The sequence below is a fragment of the Hypanus sabinus genome, chromosome 14, assembly GCF_030144855.1.
Source record: "Hypanus sabinus isolate sHypSab1 chromosome 14, sHypSab1.hap1, whole genome shotgun sequence".
Classification (NCBI taxonomy): domain Eukaryota; kingdom Metazoa; phylum Chordata; class Chondrichthyes; order Myliobatiformes; family Dasyatidae; genus Hypanus; species Hypanus sabinus.
Genome location: NC_082719.1, coordinates 91,257,260 through 91,283,310, shown reverse-complemented (window position 1 = coordinate 91,283,310; position 26,051 = coordinate 91,257,260). Strand labels below are relative to the sequence as shown.

General features: G+C 47.0%; 1 protein-coding gene across 12 annotated transcripts in view; it reads left to right on the top strand.

Annotated features, from left to right (window-relative positions):
• ubap2a (ubiquitin associated protein 2a) overlaps positions 1-26,051 on the top strand; it is a 113,340-nt gene that overhangs the window by 5,685 nt on the left and 81,604 nt on the right. For all 12 annotated transcript variants that reach the window (XM_059989624.1, XM_059989623.1, XM_059989622.1 and 9 more), the window contains exons 2-4: positions 16,999-17,122; positions 20,047-20,124; positions 21,755-21,865. In XM_059989624.1, coding sequence (XP_059845607.1) covers positions 16,999-17,122; positions 20,047-20,124; positions 21,755-21,865 — 313 coding nt within the window. The remainder of the gene's footprint in view (positions 1-16,998; positions 17,123-20,046; positions 20,125-21,754; positions 21,866-26,051) is intronic.

Here is a 26,051-nt window from a genome sequence, read left to right as displayed (position 1 = left end):
TTTCCACTACCTCTCCATGTATATGGGGGAAAGATGTATTCTGTTCTTTGATCTCCTGAAGTCAATGATCATCTCTTTTGTTTATTACCATATTAGCTTATTACCTTCTCTAATTTAGAGAAATGATTTGTAGATTGGGTGACTCTGAGCTTCAAGTCACCCTGTTCCACATATTTTCTGTTTAAGCATGAGGTAACCTTGACAGCTCATGTTGAAATCACCAGGTTCAGGTTACCGTCCTTTACTCTGTGTTACAAATGATCAGTTCCAAATTAAGGTCACCCACTTAACTCAGATTTTCTCTCTCCACAGATGTAACTGTGCATTCTCTATTCTGGGTAACTTAAGCATTCTCTATTGTTTTGAACTGTCAACAACTGATGTGTTCTGCTTTTCAATCATGTTGTTTTGTCCTAACCACCCTCATCTAGTTGGGCACAGAATGCTGCAGGAACTCAGCAGGTCAGGCAGCATCTATGAATAATGAATAAACAGTGGATGTTCTGGGCTGATGCCCTACATCAGGAGTGGAAAGGAAGGAGAAACATCAGAATAAAAAGTTTGGATGACTTGGATAATTGGGGAATAGAATTCATTTGTCATTTAGTTTGTCTTTACAGTGCATTCTATTAGGAATGTTAATGGCGTCGTTGAGGATATTTGCCACTCTGGCTTTACCTTTTTTCAAAGGAAGATACAGATGCTTGAAAGTCAAAATGATGAGAATTAAGAACAACTTTCCCATTGCTGTCAGATTTCAGAACAAATGACCTCCTTACATCCCCTTCCCGGTTGTACTGCTGCAATGTCTTGAACCTTTAATTCTACCTCTTGTGAGTTCATGGTGTATTATGCTATGTTCATCGCTGCATTTATTGTTGCACTTTATATCGCCATGTTCATTCTGAGATTCATGCAAGTGTAGAATATCATTGCACCCTGGCAAGTTTAGGTCTGCAAGATCTCAACCATATTGCTTTCAGAGGTCTGGAGAATATACCTGACAGTTAACTGCTGTATTTATACTTATCACCAAAGACTTCGTAGGCTTGGAGCTGGAATATGGAAATTATTGAGTCAGGATTCTTCACTCCCTAAACCTGGTATTTGATATTCTACCCTCTAAATATTCTTGTACTTTTAAAATTGCTTGAAAGAATTTTGGTTCTTCAGTTACATCTAGTCGATTTGTATCTGTCACAAATGATACCTCTGCCAAAACGTTTTAATGCAAGCCCGGATTGTCCTTATTTTTTCCTGTACCTTTTTATCCTGTCTACTTTTTCCTTTGATCTACTATTCCCAAGACATTCAAATTTTTTTTGTTAATTTTGGTCCACTGAGCTTCAGCTCTTAGCAATATAGAGAGCTGGACTAATTATTCATTCTTTGTAAATTTATAATTTTCTTGGGAAATATTTATCCAGTTCCTTTTTGAAATCAACTACACTCATCACACCTGGAATCGAAATCATAATTCACTTTTTTAAACTAATAATGTTCTGCAAATCTTGGCTCTGATTTTGAGTTACATAAGTTATTGGTGAGATCACATTTGGAGCATACATTATTTTGGTTGCTCTGTTGTAGGAAAGGCATTGTCAAATTGGAGATGGTACAGAAGACTGGGATGCTGTCTGGACTAGAGGTCTTAAGTAAAAGTGTGATGTTGGCCAAACCGTATCTTTGTTTTTGGGGGCTTAGGAGAATGAGGGGTGACCTTAAAAAAGTTAAATGAAGTCATGAGGGGAATGGATAAGGTGGCTCTTGGGAGTCCTTGTGCAGGATACCCTAAAGGTTAAGTCCAAAATGAAAGGGTACTGATACAAGATAAGAGGGGAGAGAATTAAATCTACTTGAGAGGTGACTTCTTGACAAAGAGGCTGGTGAGTACCTAAAATGAGCTGTCAGGAACTGTACATTTGAAACATTTAAGAGGCATATGAGTATGTAAATGGAAGGAAAGGGCTTGGAGGGCTGTGGACTGAACGTGAGCAACTGGAACTAGTAGGGAAGATGCTGTAGTCAGCATAGACTTATTGGAACAAAGATCCTGTTTCTGTATTGTATTACTCTATGACTCACTAGATAGGGACATCAACTATCTTTAGCTGTTAATCATTCAAGCATCGGAGGCATTTCCCCCTTATTGATTTTATTTTTTTTATATATCAAAGTAGCTGTGGAGACCCAATTTCTGTGCAGGCGAACCGGCTCACAAATAGCCAGCACGCGGAGGGAGACTTTGGTAATGCACCTCTGACATCATTCCGCCCGGAGAGGGCGGGCGCTAGGGATTAAATGTCAGCGACGTGAAGTTTGAATAAACTAGTCTCCAAGCGGCTTACTGACTGCGTGTCGTTATTTCAGCGCTGTGTGCAGCACATTGCTACATTGGTGACCCCGACGGTCCAAACACGATTTGGACCAAAGATGACCGGCTCTTCATCTGTTCACGCAGTTTTGCTAAAACTGCCGACTTTCTGGACGCTGTGACCACGCATGTGGTTTAGCCAAGCAGAAGCCCAGTTCCAGATTCGGCAGATATCCTCTGATTCCACGCGTTACTACCACATGGTGAGCGCCCTTGACCAGGAGACAGCTGCCCAGGTTGCAGATTTCATACAGTCGCCCTCCGAAGAAGGCAAATATGAAGCATTCAAAGCGCTGCTCAATTGGGACCTTTGGCCTCTCACGGCGTGAGCGAGGTGACCGCCTGCTTCACCTGGGCGGTTTGGGAGACAGACTGCCATCAGCATTGATGAATGAGATGCTGTCCCTGGCTGATGGACACAGCCCTGTCTCATGATCGAGCAGGCATTCCTAGAGTGACTGCCCGAGGACATACATCTGCTGCTGGCCGACGCGGATTTCAACGACCCCCGGAAGGTGATGGCCCGGGCAGACGTGCTGTGGAAAGCCAAGAGGGAGAGCGTGGCGCCTGTTGGTCAGATTACCAGGCCACGCGCCCAACAGCAGACCAGACCAGGCCCGGCAGGGGGGTGCACCCAACACAGAGGCAGGAGTGAGGAGGCCAGTGAACAGTGGTGTTTCTACCACCAGCGGTGGGTCACAATAGCCTGCCGTTGTCGCCCGCTCTGCAAGGGCCAGGGCCAGCTGCCGCTTATGACTATGGCGGCTGGCCACCAGGACGGCCTCTTATACGTCTGGGACAAACAGTCGGGATGCCGCTTCTTGGTCGACACCTGAGCAGAGATCAGTGTCTTGTCCGTGACGGGGTATGACACCTGCAACAGGAAGCCAGGACCCACCCTGAGGGCTGCAAGCGGCAGCACAATACTGACCTATGGCACCCGCACAGTGCAGCTGCAGTTCGGCGCCAGCCAGTTCACGAGGGACTTCACACTGGCCGTGGTGGCCCAACCATTCCTGGGGGCGGACTTCTTGCGAGCTCACAGCTTGCTGGTCGACTTGCAAGGGAAAAGACGGGTGCATGCTGAGACTTTCCAGACATTCTCCCTGGGTGAAGCCAAGTTGCCGGCCCCACACCTGGACTCCATCACGCTGTCGGACAACGAATTCACCAGAATCCTGGCAGACTTTCCATTGATTCTGCACTGCAGTTCACGGCAGCCATGCCTAGACACGGGGTACAGCACTACATTCCGACCCAGGGACCACCCCTCCATGCTCGCGCACGAAGGCTCTCCCCCCCCCCCCAGAAAAGCTCCGCCTGGCGAAGGAGGAGTTCAAGAGGGTGGAGGAATTGGGAATCGTACGGAGGTCTGACAGCCCATGGGCCTCCCTACTGCACATGGTGCCCAAAGCAGCCGGGGGTTGGAGACCATGCAACGACTACTGCAGACTGAACGAGGCTACCATTCCAGACTGCTACCCCGTGCTGCATATACAGGACTTTGCAGCAAACCTGCATGGGGCAACAATCTTTTCCAAAGTAAACCTCGTCCGGGGATACCATCAAATCCTGGTGCACCCTGAAGACATCCCCAAAACAGCACTCATCACCCCATTCGGCCTGAAGAACTAATGGACGCGGTGGGACGTGACCTGGACTTTGTGTTCATTTATGTGTACGACATCCTTATAGCCAGCAGTTGTCGTCAGGAGCATCTGTCCCACCTCCGCCAGCTCTACTCCCGCCTGAGTGATTTTGGCCTCACAATCAACCTGGCCAAATGCCGGTTTGGTCTTGATACCATCGACTTCTGGGCCACAGGATTACCAAAGGAGGGGCAGCACCTCTGCCCGTCAAGATAGACGCGATCTGCCACTTTGCCCGGCCTAACATGGTCAAAGGCCTTCAGGAGTTCGTTGGTATGGTGAACTTCCACCACCGTTTCCTCCCCTCAGCAGCCCGTATCATGCACCCTTTGTACACCCTGATGTCGGGTAAAGGCAAGGACATTACTTGGGACGAGGAGGCCGCGGCCACTTTCGTTAAAGCCAAGGAAGCCTTGGCAGATGCCGCGATGCTGGTGCACCCCAGAATGGACGTTCTGACCGCACTCACGGTGGACGCATCTGACACAGCAGTCGGTGGGGTGCTGGCAACCCCTGGCGTTTCAGCAAACACCTACGACCACCCGAACTCAAGTGCAGTGCTTTCGACCGGGAGCTGTTGGCACTGTATCTGGCAGTCCGGCATTTCAGGTACTTCTTAGAAGGCAGGCCGATCACCGCGTTCACGGACCACAGACTGTTGACCTTCGCGTTCACGAAGGTGTCTGATCCCTGGTTAGCTTGCCAGCAGCGACATCTGTCCTACGTCTCCGAGTACACGACGGACAGCCAGCATGTCTCAGGAAAGGGCAACGTCGTGGCGGACCCACTCTCCTGACCAGCTGTCCAGGCCCTGTCCCTGGGGGTGGACTCTGCAGCACTGGCGGAGGTGCAGCAGGCAGACGACGAGATGCCCAGCTACAGGACCGCAGTCTCGGCTTTGCAGCTGCAGGACTTTCTCATAGGCCCAGGTGATGGGACCCTCCTGTGCGATGTGGCTGCTGGCCAACCTCGCCCCATCGTCCCGGCAGCCTGGAGGTGGCGAGTTTTCGACTCCATACACGGTTTGGCGCACCCATCTATCAGGACAACCGTCCGGCTGGTCTCCAGCAAGTTCAAGTGGCAAGGACTTCGCAAGCAGGTCAGTGAATGGGCCAGAACGTGCGCGCATTGTCAAACAGCCAAGGTGCAGCGGCTTACTAAAGCCTTGCCGCAGCAGTTCGAACCCACCCACCAGAGGTTCAATCACATTCATGTGGATATCGTGGGCCCCCTACCAGTGTCCTGAGGAGCGCGGTACCTCCTAACTATGGTAGACCGGTTCATGAGGTGGCCAGAGGTGGTCCCAATCACTGACACATCTGCCGATTCCTGCGCCCGAGCACTGATCACAACCTGGGTAGCACGCTTCGGGGTACTGGCCCACATTATCTCTGACAGAGACCTCCAGCCTGTGGTCGGCTGTGGCCAGCCTGTTGGGAATGCAGCTACACCACACAACTGCCTACCACCCACAGTCGAACAGACTGGTGGAACGCTTCCACCATCACTTGAAGTCAGCTTTCCTGGCCCACCTGAGAGGACCTAACTGGGTGGACGAGCTTCCTTGGGTCCTGCTTGGAATTCGTACAGCGCCCAAAGAGGATCTGCACGCCTCGTTGGCCGAGTTGGTGTACAGCACGCCCCTGGCCATCCCGGGAGAGTTCATACCAGCCCCAAGGGGGCAAGAGGAAGAACCCGCAGCAGTCCTGGACAGACTACATGAAAGGCTCGGCAACCCGGCCCCCGTACCAACTTCACAGCATGGATGGACCCTGACCCATGTACCCAAAGACCTGCAGAACTGTTAGTTTGTGTTTGTACGAAGGGGCGGACACTGGGCCACCGCTACAGCGGCCGTATGAGGGGCCATTCAAGGTGATCAACAACAACGGGTCCACGTACGTTCTGGACATTGGGGGAGGGGGGAGAGGAGGTTTTCACGGTGGACCGACTCAAACCAGCCCATGTGGACTTGGCGCAGCCGGTCGAGGTTCAGGCATCGTGGCGCAGAGGCAGACCTCCCAAACAGAGGCTGATCCAGACTGTGGACATTGAGGGATGTATCGCCGGTTCTGGGGGGGGGGGGGGTTATGTGGCGACCCACTTTTTGCGCAGGCGAATCGGCTCACAAATAGCCAGCACACTGGGGGAGACTTTGGTAATGTACCTCTGACGTCATTTGCGCCCAGAGAGGGCGGGTGCTAGGGATTAAATGCCAGTGCCGCGATGTTTGAATAATCTAGTCTCCAAACGACTTACCCACTGCATGTCGTTATTTCAGCGCTGTGTGGAGCACATCGCTACATAACTTAGTATTTTCTCTAGTCATTCATGCAACCATAATCTCTTGTACTTGGAAGCAAACTAGGTCTGTGCTTCTAAGAGGTCTGCAGGGATTGTTCATATACCTACTTGCCTGTAGCACTTTGTGTAACCTTGGAACATCATGTACAAAGGTCTTAATTGCTACCGAAGTTCTTTTTGAACTATTTAGTTATAGCTTAATTTTCTTTTATCAAAACAAATCTTTGTAATTTTCAAAAACAGCTTTTGAAATTTATTTATTTGTTTCCATCTAAAGCTAAAGAATTTAGTATATATAGTAGTGTAGCGGTGTGCTACACGCAGCACTAAAATTACGACACGGAGTCGGTAACTGCAGTCGAAGGAAAAAACTTTATTCGAAAACTTCAGCCTCACTTTTAAGCCTCCCTCAACCGGCCCCCCATGGCGCAGAGGCTCCAAAGCCCTGCGTTCGCAAACCCCCGTAGGCTATCTAATTCTGAGTCGGTTCGGATGCGCCAGGAAATGGGTCGCCACATAACCCCCCCCCCCCCCCCAGAACCGGCGATATACCCCCCAATGTCCACAGTCTGGGCCAGAACCTGCTTGGGAGGTCAGCCTCTGCGCCGAGGCGCTGGAAACTCGGCCGGTTGCGCCAGGTCCACATGGGCCGGTTTGAGGCGGTCCACCGTGAAAACCTCCTCTTTCCCCCCAACGTCCAGCACGAACGTGGACCCGTTGTTCCGGAGCACCATAAACGGCCCCTCGTATGGCCGCTGTAGCGGCGGCCGATGCCCGCCCCTTCGTACAAACACAAACTTACAGTTCTGTAGGTCTTTGGGTATGCAGGTCGGGTGCCGCCCGTGCTGTGAAGTGGGTATGGGGGCCAGGTTACCGAGCTTCTCGCATAGTCTGCCCAGGACTGCTGCGAGTTCTTCCTCTTGCCCCCTTGGGGCTGGTAGGAACTCCCCGGGGACGACCAGGGGCGCGCCGTATACCAACTCGGCCGACGAGGCGTGCAGGTCGTCCTTGGGCGCTGTGCGGATGCCAAGTAGGACCCAGGGAAGCTCGTCCGCCCAGTTGGCTCCTTGCAGGCGGACCATGAGGGCCGACTTCAGGTGACGGTGGAAACGCTCCACTAGCCCGTTCGACTGTGGGTGGTAGGCAGTTGTGTGGTGCAGCTGAGTCCCCAAAAGGCTGGCCATAGCTGACCACAGGCTGGAGGTGAACAGGGCGCCTCTGTCGGAGGTAATGTGGGCTGGTACACCAAAGCGAGATATCCAGGTGGTGATCAGGGCTCGGGCGCAAGATTCGGTGGTGTCGGTGTGCGGGACCGCCTCTGGCCATCTTGTGAACCGGTCCACGATAGTCAGGAGGTGCCGCGCTCCACGCGACACTGGCAGGGGGCCCACGATATCCACATGAATGTGGTCGAAACGCCGGTGGGCGGGATGGAACTGCTGCGGTGGGGCTTTGGTGTGCCGCTGCACCTTGGCCGTCTGGCAGTGCATGCACGTTTTGGCCCATTCACTGACCTGTTTGCGGAGTCCGTGCCAAACAAACCTGCTGGAAACCATCCGGACAGTTGTCCGGATGGAGGGATGCGCCAAGTTATGAATGGAGTCGAAAACGCGGCGCCGCCATGCTGTCGGGACGACTGGACGGGGCTGTCCGGTGGCGACGTCACAGAGTAGGGTCCTCTCACCCGGGCCCACGGGGAGGTCCTGGAGCTGCAAACCGGAGACTGCGGTTCTGTAACTCGGAATCTTCTCATCCGCCTGCTGCGCCTCTGCCAGTGCCTCAAAGTCTACCCCTTGGGAAAGGAACGGTAGGGCGAGAGAGCGCATCCGCCACGACATTGTCCTTACCTGAGACGTGCCGGACATCTGTCGTGTATTCAAGAGATGTAGGACAGGTGGCGTTGCTGGCGGGATGACCAGGGGTCGGACGCTTTCGTAAACGCAAAGGTAAGCGGTTTGTGGTCCGTGAACGCAGTGAAGGGCCGACCTTCTAGGAAGTACCTGAAATGCCGGATTGCCAGCTAGAGTGCCAACAGTTCCCGGTCGAAAGCACTGTACTTAAGCTCGGGTGGTCGCAGGTGTTTGCTGAAAAACGCCAGGGGTTGCCAGCGACCTGCGATGAGTTGCTCCAGCACCCCACCGACTGCCATGTTTGATGCGTCCACTGTGAGGGCGGTAGGGGCGTCCATTCTGGGATGTACTAGCATTGCGGCGTCCGCCAAAGCTTCCTTCGTTTGAACGAAAGCGGCGGCGGACTCCTCGTCCCAGGTAATGTCCTTGCTCGGACCCGACATCAGGGCGAACAGGGGGCGCATGATCCGGGCAGCTGAAGGGAGGAAGCGGCGGTAGAAATTGACCATACCTACAAATTCCTGAAGGCCTTTGATCGTGGTGGGTCGGGGAAAGAGGCGGACCGCATCTACCTTAGCGGGCAGAGGGGTTGCCCCGTCTTTAGTAATCCTGTGGCCCAGGAAGTCAATGGTATCGAGTCCGAACTGGCATTTGGCGGGGTTGATTGTAAGACCGTACTCACTCAGTCGGGCGCAGAGTTGACGGAGGTGGGACAGATGCTCCTGACGACTGCTGCTGGCTATGAGGATGTCATCCAAATAGATGAATGCGAAGTCCAGGTCCCGTCCCACCGCGTCCATTAACTGCTGGAACGTCTGTGCGGCATTCTTCAGGCCGAACGGCATGCGGAGGAACTCGAAAAGGCCGAAAGGGGTGATGAGAGCCGTTTTCGGGACGTCGTCAGGATGCATCGGGATTTGATGGTACCCTCGGACGAGATCTACCTTGGAGAAGATCCGTGCGCCGTGCGGGTTTGCTGCAAAGTCCTGAATGTGCGGCACAGGGTAGCTGTCCGGTGTGGTAGCCTCGTTCAGCCGGCGGTAGTCGCCGCACGGTCTCCAGCCCCCCGTCGCTTTGGGCACCATGTGCAGGGGGGAGGCCCATGGGCTGTCGGACTGCCGGATGATCCCCAATTCCTCCATCGTCTGGAACTCCTCCTTCGCCAGTCGGAGCTTGTCCGGGGAAAGCCGCCGAGCGCGGGCGTGGAGGGGTGGTCCCTGGGTCGGGATGTGGTGCTGTACGCCGTGCCTGGGCATGGCCGCTGTGAACTGCGGTGCCAGAACCGATGGGAACTCCGCCAGGACCCTGGTGAAGTCGTTGTCGGACAGCGTGATGGAGCCGAGGTGAGGGGCTGGCAACTGGGCTGCACCCAGGGAGAACGTCTGAAAGGTCTCGGCGTGTACCAGTCTCTTCCTGGGCAGGTCGACCAGTAGGCTGTGAGCCCGCAAAAAATCCGCACCCAGAAGCGGTTGGGCTACGGCGGCCAGTGTGAAGTCCCACGTGAACTGGCTGGAGCCGAACTGTAGCTGCACCTGACGGGTGCCATAGGTCCTTACTGTGCTGCCATTCACGGCCCTCAGGGGGGGACTGGGTGCCCTGCTGCGGGTATCGTAACTCGTCAGAGGTAAAACGCTGATCTCAGCCCCAGTATCGACCAAAAACCGGCGTCCCGACCTTCTATCCCACACATACAGGAGGCTATCCCGATGGCCAGCCGCTGTAGCGATCAGCGGCGGCTGGCCCTGGCGTTTCCCGGGAACTTGCAGGGCGGGCGACAACGGCGGGCTTCTGCGCCCCACCGCTGGTGGTAGAAGCACCAGTGTTCAGTGGGCTGGGGGTTGGCGGGCTCTGCGGCCGGGCCTGGACTGGTTTGCTGCTGGGAGCGTGGCTGGGAGATCTGTGCGATGGACGCCCCGCTCACCTTTTTGGCGTTCCACAGCAAGTCTGCCTGGGCTGCCACCTTCCGGGGGTCACTGAAATCCGCGTCGGACAGCAGCAGGCGTATGTCCTTGGGCAGCTGCTCCAGGAATGCCTGCTCAACCATGAGGCATGTGTGTCCGTCGGCCAGAGACAACATCTCATTCATTAAAGCCGATGGAGGTCTGTCGCCCAAGCCATCCAGGTGCAGTAAATGGGCAGCCCGCTCGCGCCGTGAGAGTCCGAAAGTCCTGAGGAGCAGGGCTTTGAATTCCGTGTACTTGCCGTCTGCCGGGGGCGACTGTACGAACTCCGCGACCTGGGCCGCTGTGTCCTGGTCGAGGGAGCTCACCACGTAGTAGTAGCGGGTGTCTTCTGAGGGGATCTGGCGAACGTGGAATTGGGCTTCGGCTTGCTGGAACCATAGGTCCGGGCGCTGTGTCCAGAAACCCGGCAGTTTCAACGAAACCGCATGAACAGAGGTGGCGTCGGTCATTTCTGGTCCAAAAATCGTTTGGACCGTCGGGGTCACCAATTGTAGCGGTGTGCTACACGCAGCGCTAAAATTACGACACGGAGTCGGTAACTGCAGTCGAAGGAAAAAACTTTATTCGAAAACTTCAGCCTCACTTTTAAGCCTCCCTCAACCGGCCCCCCATGGCGCAGAGGCTCCAAAGCCCTGTGCTCGCAAACCCCCGTAGGCTATCTAATTCTGAGTCGGTTCGGATGCGCCAGGAAATGGGTCGCCACAGTAGGAAGATTTAAAATGCAGTATTATGGATTGTCAGTTCTGAAATTCTTAGTTTTTTTTTCTAAAGGAAACTTGTCATGGAAGCAATTTAGAAATTTCTGTGGTAGGATTTTAACAAGGAAATAATGTGGATATATTATTTTTGTTTTGTTTTTCTTGTAGGCTAATGCTTGACTTAATTAGAAACATAGAAAACTTACACCGCAATACAGGTGCTTTGGCCCACAAAGTTATGCCGAACATGTCCCTACCTTAGAAACTACTAGCCTTACCTGTAGCCCTCTATTTTTCTAAGCTCCATGTACCTATCTAAAAGTCTCTAAAAGACCCTATCGTATCCACTACCACCACCGTTGCCAGCAGCCCATTCCACGCACTCACCACTCTGAGTAAAAAACTTACCCCTGACATCTCCTCTGTACCTACTCCCCAGCACCTTAAACCTGTGTTCTCTTGTGGTAACCATTTCAGCCCTGGAGAAAAAGACTGACTATCCACACGATCAGTGCCTCTCATTATCTTACACACCTCTATCAGGTGACCTCATTCTCCGTTACTCCAAGGAGAAAAGGAAAGTTGACTCAACCTGCTTTCATAAGGCATGCTTCCCAATCCAGGCAACATCCTTGTGAATCTCCTCTGCACCCTTTCTATGGCTTCCACGTCCTTCCTTCCTGTAATGAGGTGACCAGAACTGAGCACAGTACTCCCAAGTGGGGTCTGACCAGGGTCCTATATAGCTGCAACATTACCTTGGCTCCTAAATTCAATTCCATGATTAATGAAGGCCAGCACACCATATGCCTTCTTAACCACAGAGTCAACCTGCACAGCTGCTTTGTGCGTCCTATGGACTCACACTCCAAAATTCTTCTGTTCCTCCACACTGCCAAGAGTCTTACCATTAATACTATATTCTGCCATCATATTTGACCTACCAAAATGAACCACTTCACACTTATCTGGGTTGAACTCCATCTGCCACTTCTCAGCCCAGTTTTGTATCCTATCAATGTCTCGCTGTAACCTCTGACAGCCCTCCACACTATCCACAACACCTCCAAGCTTTGTCATCAGCAAACTTATTAACCCATCCCTCCACTTCCTCATCCTGGTTATTTATAAAAAAATCATAGAATAAGGGTCCCAGAACAGATCCCTGAGGCACACCACTGGTCACTGACCTCCATGAAGAATATGACCCATCTACAACCACTCTTTGCCTTCTGAGGGCAAGCCAGTTCTGGATCCACAAAGCAATATTCCCTTGGATCCCATGCCTCCTTTTTCAATAAGTCTTGCTTGAGGTACCTTATCAAATACTTTGCTGAAATCCATATACATTCCATCTACTGCTCTACCTTCATCAATGTGTTTAGTCACATCCTCAAAAATTTCAATCAGGCTTGTAAGGCACGACGTGCCGTTGACAAAAGCCATGCTGGCTATTCCAAATCGTATTATACCTCTAAATGTTCATAAATCCTGCCTCTCGGGGTCTTCTCCATCAACTTAACAACCACTGAAGTAAGACTCACTGGTCTACAATTTCCTGGGCTATCCCTACTCCCTTTCTTGAATAAAGGAACAACATCCGCAGCCCTCCAATCCTCCGGAACCTCTACTGTCCTCATTGATGATATAGAGATCATCGCCAGAGGCTCAGCAATCTCCTCCCTCATCTCCCACAGTAACCTAGGGTACATCTCATCTGTTCCCGGCGACTTATCCAACTTGATGCTTTCCAAAAGCTCGAGCACGTCCTCTTTCTTAATATCTACAAGTTTTTCAGTCTGCTGCAAGTCATCACTAAAGTCACCAAGATACTTTTCCATAGTGAATACTGAAGTAAAGTATTCATTAAGTACCTCTGCTATTTCCTCTGGTTCCATACATACTTTCCCACTGTCATACTTGCTTGCTCTTCACATACTTGTAGAATGCCTTGGGGTTTTCCTTAATCCTGCCCGCCAAGGCCTTCTCATGGCCCCTTCTGGCTCTCCTAATTTCCTTTTTAAGCTCCTTCCTGTTAGCTTGAAAATCTTCTAGATCTCTAACTTTACCTAGCTCTCTGAACCTTTTGTTAGCTTTTCTTCTTGACTAGATTTATTACAACCTTTGTACATCACGGTTCCTGTACCCTACCACAACTTCCCTGTCTCATTGGAATGTACCTATGCAGAACATAACCCCTGAACATTTGCTACATTTCTTCCGTACTTTTCCCTGAGAACATCTGTTCCCAATTTAAGGTTTCAATTTCCTGCCTGATATCCTCGTAATTCCCCTTATGCCAATTAAACGCTTTTCTAATTTGTCTGTTCTGATCTCTCTCCAATGTTGTTGTAAAGGAGATAGAATTATGATCACTATCTCCAAAATGCACTCCCACTGAGAGATCTGACACCTGACCAAGTTCATTTCCCAATATCAAATCAAGTACAGTCTCTCCTCTCGTAGGCTTATCTACATATTATGTCAAGAAACCTTCCTGAACACACCTAACAAACTCCACCCCATCTAAACCCCTTGCTCTAGGGTAGGGGTCGCCAACCCGTCGATCTCGATCGACTGGTCGGAGACTTTCTCAGTAGATCCCGAAAAAAAAAGAAAAATAAATACACAAATACTGCTGAGAGATTGTTTCCGGGTTACGTGGTTTTCATTCCGTTCTTTCTGCCCAATGCGCATGCGCATCGGTCCCCTGCATTACACGGTGTACTTCAATACTTCAGCCGAACCACCGGGCCTGGAGGAAACAAAATGCGTCAGTTGCACCTTTCTTCATTCCCTGTCACAGTCACTGTTGAACTTGAACCCGTGCGAGGTCATCAGTCACTTAAACGCACGGCTGGCGGGAAGAGCTGATGCTATTGGCCCAGAGCGCGGCTGGTAGGAACCACCGATGCTACTGGCCTGGAGCGCGGACAGATGGGCGGGGCCACCTCTGAACCTATTTAGCACACCAAATATTCGTGGGGAATCCAGTGCTAAAATATTCGCAAACGATCTATTTCAAGCTCAAAGTTTCGTAAGTATCAGAGCAGCTACCTCACTGCAATCTGCTGAAACAAACTTCTGTCGGTGGATAGATCCTACAAGGGGGGCGGGCTCAGGCCTCTTGCTCTCCTCGCTTGGTTGGTCGCTCTGTCCGGACTGCAACCGCTGCGGCCCTGGCAGAGGGATTTCCGGCCCTGACCTTGTCCTCTCACCCCACCCATGACCAGCCGCACCTGGCCAGGGTGTCTGGCAGCGGGCGGGCAGAGGATGGAGTTTGGGCCTGGAGGCTGTCTAATGTGGCAATGAAGCCCTCAAAACTGCTTCGGTACCTTGAGTCCAAGTACCCTGCACTTAAAGATGAACCCGTTGAGTTTTTTCCGTGGAAAAAACGTGTGCAGGGCGGGACAGCAGCTAAGTGCTGAGAGCCGCGAAGGTTGTGTTTAACACCCCCCCCCCCCCAAATCGGCCGGTCCGCAAGAATATTGTCAATATTAAAACTGGTCCACTGTGCAAAAAGGGTGGACTACCCCTAGTGTTTATGCATTATTTCTGCTTCTGGGTTGCGGGGATTTACTTCTGGTCTTTTCTGTCCCAGTGTGCATGCGTGTGACTAATCAATCTGGAGTCGATCTCGCCTTTCACTAAGGCCGAGGTAGTGCATCTTGGGCTTAAAAAGGTTGGTGACCACTACTCTAGGGAGATGCCAATCGATATTTGGGAAATTAAAATCTCCCATCACGACATCTCTTCTTACTGTTACAACTTTCCAGGATCTGTTTCCTTATCTGCTCCTCTATACCCCTGTTACTATTGGGCGGCCTATAAAAAACACCCAGTAAAGGTATTGACCCCTTGTTCCTATCCTCCAACCACAGAGACTCTGTAGACAATCCCTCCATGTACTCCTTTTCTGCAACAGTGCCATGCCCCCACCTCTTTTGCCTCCCTCCCAGTCCTTTCTGAAGCATCTAAAAACCAGCACTTGAAGTAACCATTCTTGTTTCTGAGCCATCCAAGTCTCTGTAATGGCCACTACATTGTAGTTCCAAGTACTGATCCACACTCTAAGCTCATCCGCTTTGTTCACAGTATTCTTTGCGTTAAAATAGACACATCTCAAAGCGTCTGAGCGCGTCCCTTCTCTATTACCTGCCTATCCTCCCTCACACACTGTCTCCTAGCTTTCTCTATTTGTGTGCCAACCACCTCTTCCTCAGTCTCTTCAGTTTGGTTCCCACCCCTCAGCAATTCTAGTTTAAACTCTCCCCAGTAGCCTTAGCAAACCTCCCCGCCAGGATATTGGTCCCCTTGGGATTCAAGTGCAACTCGTCCTTTTTGTACACGTCACACCTGCCCCAAAAGAGGTCCGAATTATCCAGAAATCTGAATCCTTGCCCCCTGCTCTAATCCCTCAGCCACGCATTTATCCTCCACCTCATTCTATTCCTAATTATATGGAGGTTCGTCTGCTCAGCAACAGAAGTAGGTTATTGAGCCCAAGTTTCCACTAAATAACATCTTTAGACAGTCTAGTTGCCCTGATAGAACTCTTGGAGAAGAGTTTCAGATAGCCAGTAGTCTACGAATAGGGAAGGTGCCTCTTGGTTTCATTCCTCTCTCCCCTAGCTCTAACTTCAACATTGTGTATTCAGGTGCACTATCATTTGTCATTTGAGACCTCACTTAGGTTCTGCTGTATAGTGAAATTCCAAAAGTATACAGCTAAGCTTACATCTGCTGTCATAATTTACCTTCCACACATTGGTGTCATGTTGATGATTCTCAAAACCAAAAATGTTCCAAAACTGGTTCCCTCATTTCCAACTGTTCTGTCAAAACTCTTGATGACCTTAAGACAGGAGCAGAATTGGACCATTCAACTTCTATACCCTTGGAACTTTGCTTCCCATTTTGTTAGCTGGCTGCTGTTTTAAATATGTACTTTATCATTAGATTTTTAGTCATGTGCAAACTCAGCACTTAGAAAAGTATCACTTTTAAAAAGTTCTCAATCTGCATTAATGGCATTGAGAACACCATCTGATTCTGGTTTCTCCTTGTTCCTCAAGTCTTTTTCTTGCATGCTGTAATACCCTAATCAGTCCAGTTGTAGTCTCTGCAATTCATCCAGATGGAGACTTTGATATATGAACCCACCAGAATCATCTTGGGTTGTTTAACCTCTTTTGTTGTGACGTGTGGGAATCTCCTCTTAGCCGAGGAAGACACGCAACATTGGTTTTACACATTGCTTGTTTTATTTGCAGTTGTGCAAATATTTCTGAATATTTTGCTCAAGTCCTGCCTCTGACATTGTTCCTAGCTGCTATCACTGAATTACTGATCCAGGTCTAAGTCAAGATAGTGTTCAATTTGTAATATTCTCATATAATGGCTGTACTTGTATTTTCTTTTCAATTCCCTTCTATTCTAGGGAAAAACAGCCCAACTTCGCCAGACTCTCCCTATAACTGAAGTCCTCCTTTCTTCTGTAGCCTCTCCAGAGATTTCAGCTCTTTCCCTGAGAGTGGTACATAGAACAGGGTACATTGCTCCAGTTAACTTGGTCTGTAATGTAGATACTACATCTAGAGTTTCTGCGGGTAACTGTATGTTCTTGCTATCTTTTGTGCTGTTTGCATGTAATGTTCGGAAGGGTGAAGTACTGATCACCCTGCTGAGAGAAGGTAAGTTTTTAGCCATTGATTTTCCTGTTATATTTTCATGGGGCCATTATTTGTCCATTGACATTTATTTCTTTTGCATTTTCTATAAGAGTGAATTTTATTGCTAATTTTTGGCTGGTGATATATGAATTCTGTAAGGGTGAATTTTTGTAAGCCATAACGCAGAGGTCACCCATAGTGACTTTCGATATGCTGTGGCATTCAAAATGCAATATCAACCTTTTTATTTCACATCACTGTTGCAAGTAGCACAATGGCACGTCCTTCCAAAAACCAGCAAAAATTGTGGCCTTAATATTGGTGGCTATGCAGCTTGATGGGATTTGCATCCAACTTGGGAAAACTTTACTGCAGTACGAGCAGATGCATCCTAATCCATAATTTGTTGTTTCCAGGTATCAGTCTTGTCTGATGAAAGTACCTGTTAAAATTTTATACGCTCTAAAATGGACAGTTTCTTTTTCAGATTTTCTATTTTGTACATTTTGTATATACTGTATATGATGACTTCGGTGGGCAGTGACCGTTCTCGGGGAACTCGGGATAAGACGCAAGCTCAAACACAAGCACAGATACAGAAACCAGTACAGGTAAGTGGTTGAAGACCTCAGTAGCTGCCAGTGCAGATATAGTCTGGAATATTCTTTGGGTTGCATGTCTTCGTATTTGCAAGTATTGTTTTTTAATAGCATGTACACTCAGTGCCCACTTTATTAGGTAAGCTGGTACACCTGCTCAGTAATGCACATATTTAATCAGCCAATCATATGGCAGCAACTCAATACAAAAAGCATGCAGATATGGTCAAGAGGTTCGGTTGTTTATCAGACCAAACATCAGAATGGGGAAGAAATATAACCTAAGTGATTTTGACTGAAACGATTGGCACAGATAGGATGGTTTGCATATCTCAGAAACTGCTGATCTCCTGGGATTTTCACACACCACAGTCTCTAGAGCAGGGGTTCCCAATCTGAGACCCATGGGCCCCTTGGTTAATGGTGGGAGGGGGGGTGTCCCCTGCTCTAAAGTTGACAGAGAATGGTGTAGAAAACAAAAAAACATTCAGTTCCGTGGGTGAAAATATCTCATTAATGGGAGATGTAAGAGAAAATGTCAAGCTGACTGGAAGGCGATAGTAACTCAAATAATCACCTGTTACAACAGTGGTGTGCAGAAGAGCATCTCTGAATACACAATATGTTCAACCTTGAAGTGGATGAGCCAAAGCAGCAGAGGGACACACCAGGTTCTACTCTGGTACCCAATAAAGAGGCCATTGACTAGGTTTGTTTTTATTTTAAAATGCCCCACCCAAAGAAGGGGTTGGGGAAGATAGGGGAAATTATCAGCTTATTTGGTTGGATGTTTTGAAATGAGCACAAATGTGTCTTATTCAGCATAAAATAATTATAAGAAAATTCTCGTGTATTTTTCATAAATGAGCCCTACAGCCCACCTCATCCATGCCTTCCAAGATGCTTTCTTTCTGGGCTAGTCTAGGCTCATATCCTTATGCTGCTTTCCCATCATGTATCTGTCTAAATTAATTGTCCCTGTCTCTACTACCGGCTGGCAGACTGTGACTGGCTATCTTATCTATGCCCTCAAAATTTTATAAGCCTCTCTAAGGTCACTCTGTGGCCTTTTTTTTCCCCAACAGGAAGAACAGTTGGGTCCTATCCAGTCTCCTTGTAAGCAAAGCCCCCCCCCAACCCCCAGAACAGCAACATTCCTGTGAATATTTTCTTCACCCTCTAGCTTTATCATAACCTTCCTATAACATGGCAACCAGAATTCTAAGGCAGCCAAACGATTAATAATATGATATTTCAACTCCTGTTCTCACTGCTGTGGCTAATGAAGGCAAGTAGACTATGTCTTCATAACCCTGCTTACCCTTTGTTGCCCAGAGAAGCTGTGCAATTATACCTACAGATCTCAGTTCTACAACACTCTTCAGGGCTCTGTATATCGTCTGGTCTGATTCCCAAAGTGCATCATCTTGCACTAACCAGAGTCAAATTTCATTTGTCATTCCCTGTCCACTCTCCCAGTTAATTTACATCCTGTTCTAAGGTTAGAAAATCTCCTTTAATGTCTGTTATACCACCAGTTTTGTTGTCCAAACTTAGTGATCATGCCACCTACATGCTCATCCAAATTATTAATTATTAATAAAACAATGAACCAAGCACAGAACTTATAACATACTACTGTTCACTGGTCACCACTGCCACGTGCTGCCTTCTGCCACCAAAGCAATTTTGTATCTTGCCCTGAGTACCCAAGAATACAGCCAAGTGAAACTGTGTTCTTTTGGGGCCAAGGTACAAAACTGTTGATAAACAGTCTCATATCACATATAGATAGCAGTAGAAATACAGTCACACAAAAAATAATCATAATATAACCACATCTGATTGTAATATCCTGTAGATTGATGGTGCATGGCTGTTTTCGGCAAGAACAAGTCCACAGCAGTCTAATCATCATACACTAATGTAGCTGCAGAAGAATGCAATCCAGCATTTCTTTCTCTGAGCAAACTCTGGAGGGCAGCCCTGAGAGGAGGGTGTTCTCCCAACCTAGTGTAGAATCCAGTGCATCGGCTGCACCTCTTCTCTTTCCCATACCACCCCTAGCACCCCTCCCCTGGGTAGCTGCAACAGGCAACCCCACAACATGAAACCCCAGTCCATGCTCCAGTTGAACGATTACTCCTTTGTCTGGGCCCAGAGTGCCTGCTCGTGAGCATGTGTGCTGCCACCTTATCGTATTAATTGTTTCTTCTGGACCATCCTGTCATATGGGACCTTGTCATAGGATTTGATGGAATCCATGTAGAAAACATCCACTGCTCTACCCTCATTAGTCCTCTTAGTCACCTCAAAATAAGCCCAGTGAAATTTGTGAGGTGGAGATGAATACTTGAAAGATGGTGTTATGGAAAATAATAGTGATGGCTGACCCCTGTTTTCTTGTGGGTAATAGCCAGAACTTCTCTAGCTATGGGGATTCCACAAATTCTACACAATTAACCTTGGAGTCCCTTAAAATCACTCCTTGGCTCCTCTAATAGGTTGTATCTTAACAAATTAATTTACTAAAGCAGGGATTTGATCATTGTTGCCCTTTTGTTCCTTTATTAACATACCTCTGAATCTCTAGAGTCAAAAGTTATGTGATGTTTCATATTTCTAATAAACAAGCCAATTTTTCTTGCATTTTGCATTACTCTTCCAGGTACTTGTTTCTCTGCTTTTTGCTAAATGGGTTGTGGTTTTGGCTAAAGATCTTTCCTCCTTGTGCCCTGAATTTTTATTTCTCAGTCTTATTCAGTTCTGTTTAAAAGCATCAGAATTTTCTCTTTGTGCATTTGTTACAATATTGTTTTCATAGGTATTCTGTTTCTTCTGCCCAAATTCAGTCTTTGCTTTTATATTTAGTACTGTAGAAATAAGTTTGTGAAAGTTGTTCTTAAAAAGCTAACATTGAACATAATTACTTTAAGGCTACAGCAGAACAGATTCGACTTGCCCAAATGATCTACGATAAGAATGATGTAGATTTTGAAGAGAAAGTCAAACAAGTAAGAACCTGATTATCATGAAATGTTTGGGTGTATTTTGTGACAAGCTAATGCTTTCTCCTTTTCTGTTTCACTTTGTCAACCTGACTTTCAGTTGATGTATTAAATGGAAGCCATCCCTGGGTTATGAATTCCTGACTTTTGCATACTCCAGCATACAATGAGCATACAGTATTAAATTAAAAACTCTTACATATATGTATAAATTTGTTCCTAAGAACAGAAACTTGTGTCCTGTGTCTTTTCACTTTGAGTAATTGTTCTTATCAGTCTTATTTTTATGTCATTCATTATAATAGTCTGGAGGTATGGATACTTGTATTGAGTAATTTTTATTTCCCATGCTCACCCCATCTTCCTCTTGTCCTTGCCTACCATCCCATGATCCTCTGCATCCAACACATCATTCTTCACAACTTTCACCATCTCTAAGGGAACTTTCCAAACCTATCTTCACCTCCTCCTCATCCCTACCCTCTTTCCACAAAGATTGCACCTTCTGTGATTCCCTTCTCCATTTGTCCCTCTCCACTAATCTCCTTCCTGGCATTTATCCCTGCAAGTGGCCAAAATGCTACACCTGCCCATTCACCTGCTCCCTCACCTCCCAAATAGACCTTCCAGGTGAGGCAACACTTAACCTGTAAATTTGCTGGGGTCGTTAATTACTCCTGGTGTGGCCTCTTTATTGGTGAAACCTGTCGTAAAATTGGGGGCCGCTTCATCAAGCACCCCTGCTCCATCAGCCAAAAGTGTAACTTCCCAGTGGCTAAACATTTTAATTTCAATTCCCATTCTGACATGTTAGTCCATGGCCACTTCGTGTCATAATGAGGCCACCCTTGGGGTGCAGGAACAACACGTTATTCCATCTGGGTAGCGTCCAATCTGATGGCATAAATATTGATTTCCTCTTACGGGTAAAAAAAATTTCACTCCCCTCCCGTCTTCTATTCCCCACTCTGGCTTCTGACCTCTTTTCACCTACCTATCACCTCCTCTTGGACCCTCTTCTTCCCTTTCTCCTATGGTCAACTCTCCTCTCCTATCAGATTCCTTCCTTTTGAGCCTTTACCTTTCCTACCCACCTGACTTCTATCACCTTCTGGCTATCCTCTTTTCCCTCTCCCCACCTTTTTATTCCAGTGTCTTCCCCTTTCCTTTCAAGCCCTGAAGAAGGGTCTTGGCCTGCACCGTTGACTGTTTATTAATTTCTATAGATGCTGTCTGACCTACTGATTTCCTCCAACATTTTGTGTGTGTTACTTGAGTAATTTCTGTGCATTCTTCAACTGATGAATAAAATTGACTAAAGGACTATTTTGCAATTGGAACTTGTTGCTTACCCACGGATGGCCTGTAACTAAGTCAGTTTAGGGGTGGTTTCACCTGTTGATCTTAAGGTGTGTGAGCTGTATTTTATGATTTACATGTATTTTATGATAAGTGGGATTGTATGTATGAGCTCTGAACTGCTGTATGTAAAATCTTTCTTTAACTTGAGTTTGGAATAAATGGGTGATGTTGATTGGGAATGATTAGAAGCAGGGTGTCAGTCTTTATGAAAGTTTTGTATGCTTGTAATATTTTTTATAAAATGTTAGCTTTATTTGATGGTATTTTATTTTAGTTGATGGAAGTCACTGGAAAGAACCCAGATGAGTGTATAGTTGCACTTCATGATTGCAATGGCGATATAAACAGAGCTATCAACATACTACTAGAAGGAAATTCAGATACGGTATGATATGTTTGTTTGCTGTTCATTTGTGTTGATGTCATTATTCCCTATTGGGGAAAGAATTATATTTTAAAATTTGTAATGTTTAAAGGGATTTGAAAGCACCTAAAATGGTTAATGCAGTGTATGCAAGTGATGTTGGAAAATGGATAATGAGACAAATGTTGTAATTATTTCCCTGAAGAACAAAGCTTGTTGCTATCCAGGTTCATTTGTCTGTTTCATGAGCACTCTGGCAACTGAGTCACAAAATCGGAGAACACTGCGGCACAGGAACAGAAACACCCATCCCTGTGGCACACCACTAGTCAGACCTCCAGTCAGAGAGGCAGCCGTCTGCTTCCACTTTCTGACTCCTGCGAAGTCAATGTCTAATCTTTAATTCCCACGCAGGACCTTGTCAGAGGCCTTGCTAAAGTCCATGTGGACAACATCTATTGCATTATCTTCAACTTTCTTGGTAACTTTCTTGAAAAACTAAAAGATTGGTTAGACACTAAGGGCTAAAGACTTCTTTAAAATGTATGTTAGGTACCCTGCAATTTTGATGACAGGATCAATTATGTGCGATCGTCTGCAGACTGCCCAGAACTGAACCATCAATTTGCAAGACACATCACTCAGAGCCTTGGGCTATACTGTGGTGCTAGAAAGTTTGCAAACCCTGTAGAGCACTCTCTGTTTCTGCATAAATACGACCTAAACTGTGATCAGATCTTCATGCAAGTCCTAAAGCTAGATGGAGAGAATCTAATTAAATATATGACACAAACATACTTGTTCGTTTATTTATTAAGAAAAATGATTCAGTATTTGTTGGAATATTGAACCTCTGGGGGTAATAGACATAGAAAACCTACTACAGCACAATACAAGCCCTTTGGCTCACAAAGCTGTGCTGAACATGTCCCTACCTTAGAACTACCTAGGCTTTACCCATAGCACTCTATTTTTCTGAGCTCCATATAGCCATCTGGGATTCTCTTAAAATACCCTATAGTTTCCATTTCTACTGCAGCCACTGGCAGCCCATTCCACGCACTCACCACTCTCTGTAAAAAAATAAAAATATTACCCCTGACATCTTCTCTGTACCTACCTCTAAGCACCTTAAAGCTATGCCCACTTTTGCTAGCCAATTCAGCCCTGGGGAAAAGCTTTAGACTATCCAGATGATCAATGCATCTCAATAACTTGTACACCTCTATCAGGTCACCTCATCCTCCATCGCTCCAAGGAGAAAAGGCCGAGTTCACTCAACCTATTCTCATAAGGCATGTTCCCCAATCCAGGCAACATCCTTGTAAGTCTCCTGCACCCTTTCTATGGTCTCCATGTCCTTTCTGTAATGAGGCGACTAGAATTGAGCGCAGTACTCCAAGTAGGGTCTGACCAAGGTCCTATATAGCTGCAGCATTACCCCTCAATCCCATGATTGATAAAGGCCAGTGCACTGTATGCCTTCTTAACCACAGAATCAACCTGTACAGCAGCTTTGAGTGTCCTATGGCTCAGACCACAAGATACCCCTGATCCTCCACATTGCCAACAGTCTTACCATTAATGCTATATTCTGCCCTCACATTTGATCTACCAAAATGAACCACCTCATACTTAACTGGGTTGAACTCCATTTGCCACTTCTCAGCCCAGTTTTGCATCCTATCAATGTCCTGCTGTAACCTCTGACACCCCTCCACACTATCCACAACACCCCCAACCTTTCTGTCATCAGCAAATTTAATAACACATCCCTCCACTTCCTCATCCAGGTCATTTATAAAAATCACGAAGAGTAGGGGTGTCAGATCAGATAGATCCCTGAGGCACCCCACTGGTGACCAACCTCCATGCAGAATATGACCAGTCTACAACCACTCTTTGCGTTCTGTGGGCAAGCCAGTTCTGGATCCACAAAGCAATGTCCCCTTGGATCCCATGCCTCCTTACTTTCTCAATAAGCCTTGCATATGGTACCTTATCAAATGCCTTGCTAAAATCCATATACACTACATCTACGGCTTTACCTTCATCAATGTGTTTAGTCATATCCTCAAAAAATTCAATCAGGCTTGTAAGGCTTGTACCTTTGACAAAGCCACGCTTACTATTCCTAATTAAATTATGCCTCTCCAAATGTTCATAAATCCTGCCTCTCAGGACCTTCTCCATCAACTTAACAACCACTGAAGTAAGACTCAACCGTCTATAATTTCCTGGGCTATCTCTACTCCCTTTCTTGAATAAGGGAACAACAACCCTTCAGTCTTCCTTGTTATCTTCAGTGTGCTCTGTGCACCTTGTGCTGTGTGTGTTTCACACTTTGACCATAGAGGACTGCTGTTTTTGTTTGGTTGTATTCATGTATGGTTGAGTAGTAATTAAGCAGAACTTGTGTAAGGCATTGACAGTATAAAATACTGTAACAGTTCACTTCTGACCTGATTTTACAATCTGGTCCATCCCCCAAAAGATTGGAAATGAGTGATTATCCATGACGGGAGTATTACTTCTGATTACAAGCAGGTATTAAGTTACAGTATTGCTTTGGAGTTCAACGTTAAAGATGTTCAACTCTTAAGTAGTAAGCAGCAAGCAAGTATGCACATGTGTAAGCAATTACTGTGATTAGAACATGGCAAAAAGAGATAGCTTTGAACTGATAGCAACTTTGCTTTCCCTTTCACAATTTCTTGCACACAAATCTTCAGAAGGAGAAAATGTTATCATAGTTGGGAAACTGTTATACATTAAAAAGATGTAATAACTTGGTAATTTAGACATTAAAATAATGTTGGAAAAACTTAACAGGTCAAACAGCATTTATGGAGGCAAAGATGAGATTAAAGGTGCACATGTAGAGACAGGATTATCATTTTGGATGAACAGATAACATTTCAAAGCTTAATTTTGTTTAGGTTCTGATCTTTTCTTCTGAATGTTTCTTTTGGATACTATAATAATTGAATTCTACGGTACTTTAATATCAGGTTGTAAGACTCTTTCGTGTCAAAAGTGAAAACAAATATCTACAAATTTGTCTGACACAAAGTAATTGATTGCATAATTGCTCATGCCCATAAGGTCAGTGTTTATTAGATGCACCTTTGGCAGCAAATACAGCCTTGAGTGTTTGGATAGCTTTCTGTCAGCTGCACATCTGGACACTGCAGTTTCCCCTCCCATTCTTTGCAAAATTGCTCAAGCTCTGTCAGATTGCATGGGAATCGTGAATGAACAGCCCTTTTCAAGTCCAGCCACAAATCCTTATTGGATTGTTGTCTAGACTTGGCCATTAACCTTTTTTTTTTAGCCATTTCTGTGTAGCTTTGCCTTTATGCTTGGGGTCATTGTCTTGTTGAAAAACATCTCCCAAGTTGCTGTTCTCTTGCAGATTGCATCAGGTTTTGCTCTAGGATTTCCTTGCATTTTTCTGCATTCATTTTACACTTTATCTTCACAAGCCTTCCAGGGCCTGCTGTAGTGAAGCATCCTCACAGCATGATGCAGCCAGCACCATGCTTCACAGTAGGGTTGGTGTGTTTCTGATGATATGTGGTGTTTGGCTTATGCCAAACAGTGTTTAGTCTGATGGCCAAAATGCTCAATTTTGGCTTCATCAGACCCTAGAATCTTCTTCCAACTAACTTCAGTCTCCCACATGCCTTTTGGCAAACTTTAGCTGAGATTTCATGTGAGGTGTTGTTTCCAACAATGGCTTTCTCTTTGCCACTCTCTCTCTTAAAGCTGCGATTAGTGAAGCACCGGGGCAACGGTTGTTGTATGCGCAGTCTCTCCCATCTCAGCCACTGAAGCTTGTAACTCCTCCAGATTTGTCATAAGTTTCTTGGCAGCCTCCCTCATTAGTCCCCTTTGTGCATGGTCACTCAGTTTTTGGGGATGGTCTGTCTGCTTTAGGCAGATTTACAGCTTTTTCACTTTCTTTATGTTTGACTTAACTGTACTCAAAGGAATATTCAGTGACTTGGAAATTTTCTTGTATCCATCTCCTGACTAGTACTTTTCAACAACCTTTTCATGGTGGTAGTTTTTGCCAGGATACTGATTCACCAGCAGTTTGACCTTACAGATACAGGTGTACTTTACTACGATCAATTGAAACACCTTGACTACACACAGGTGATCATTTAATTAATTATGTGACTTATAAAACCAATTGGCTGCA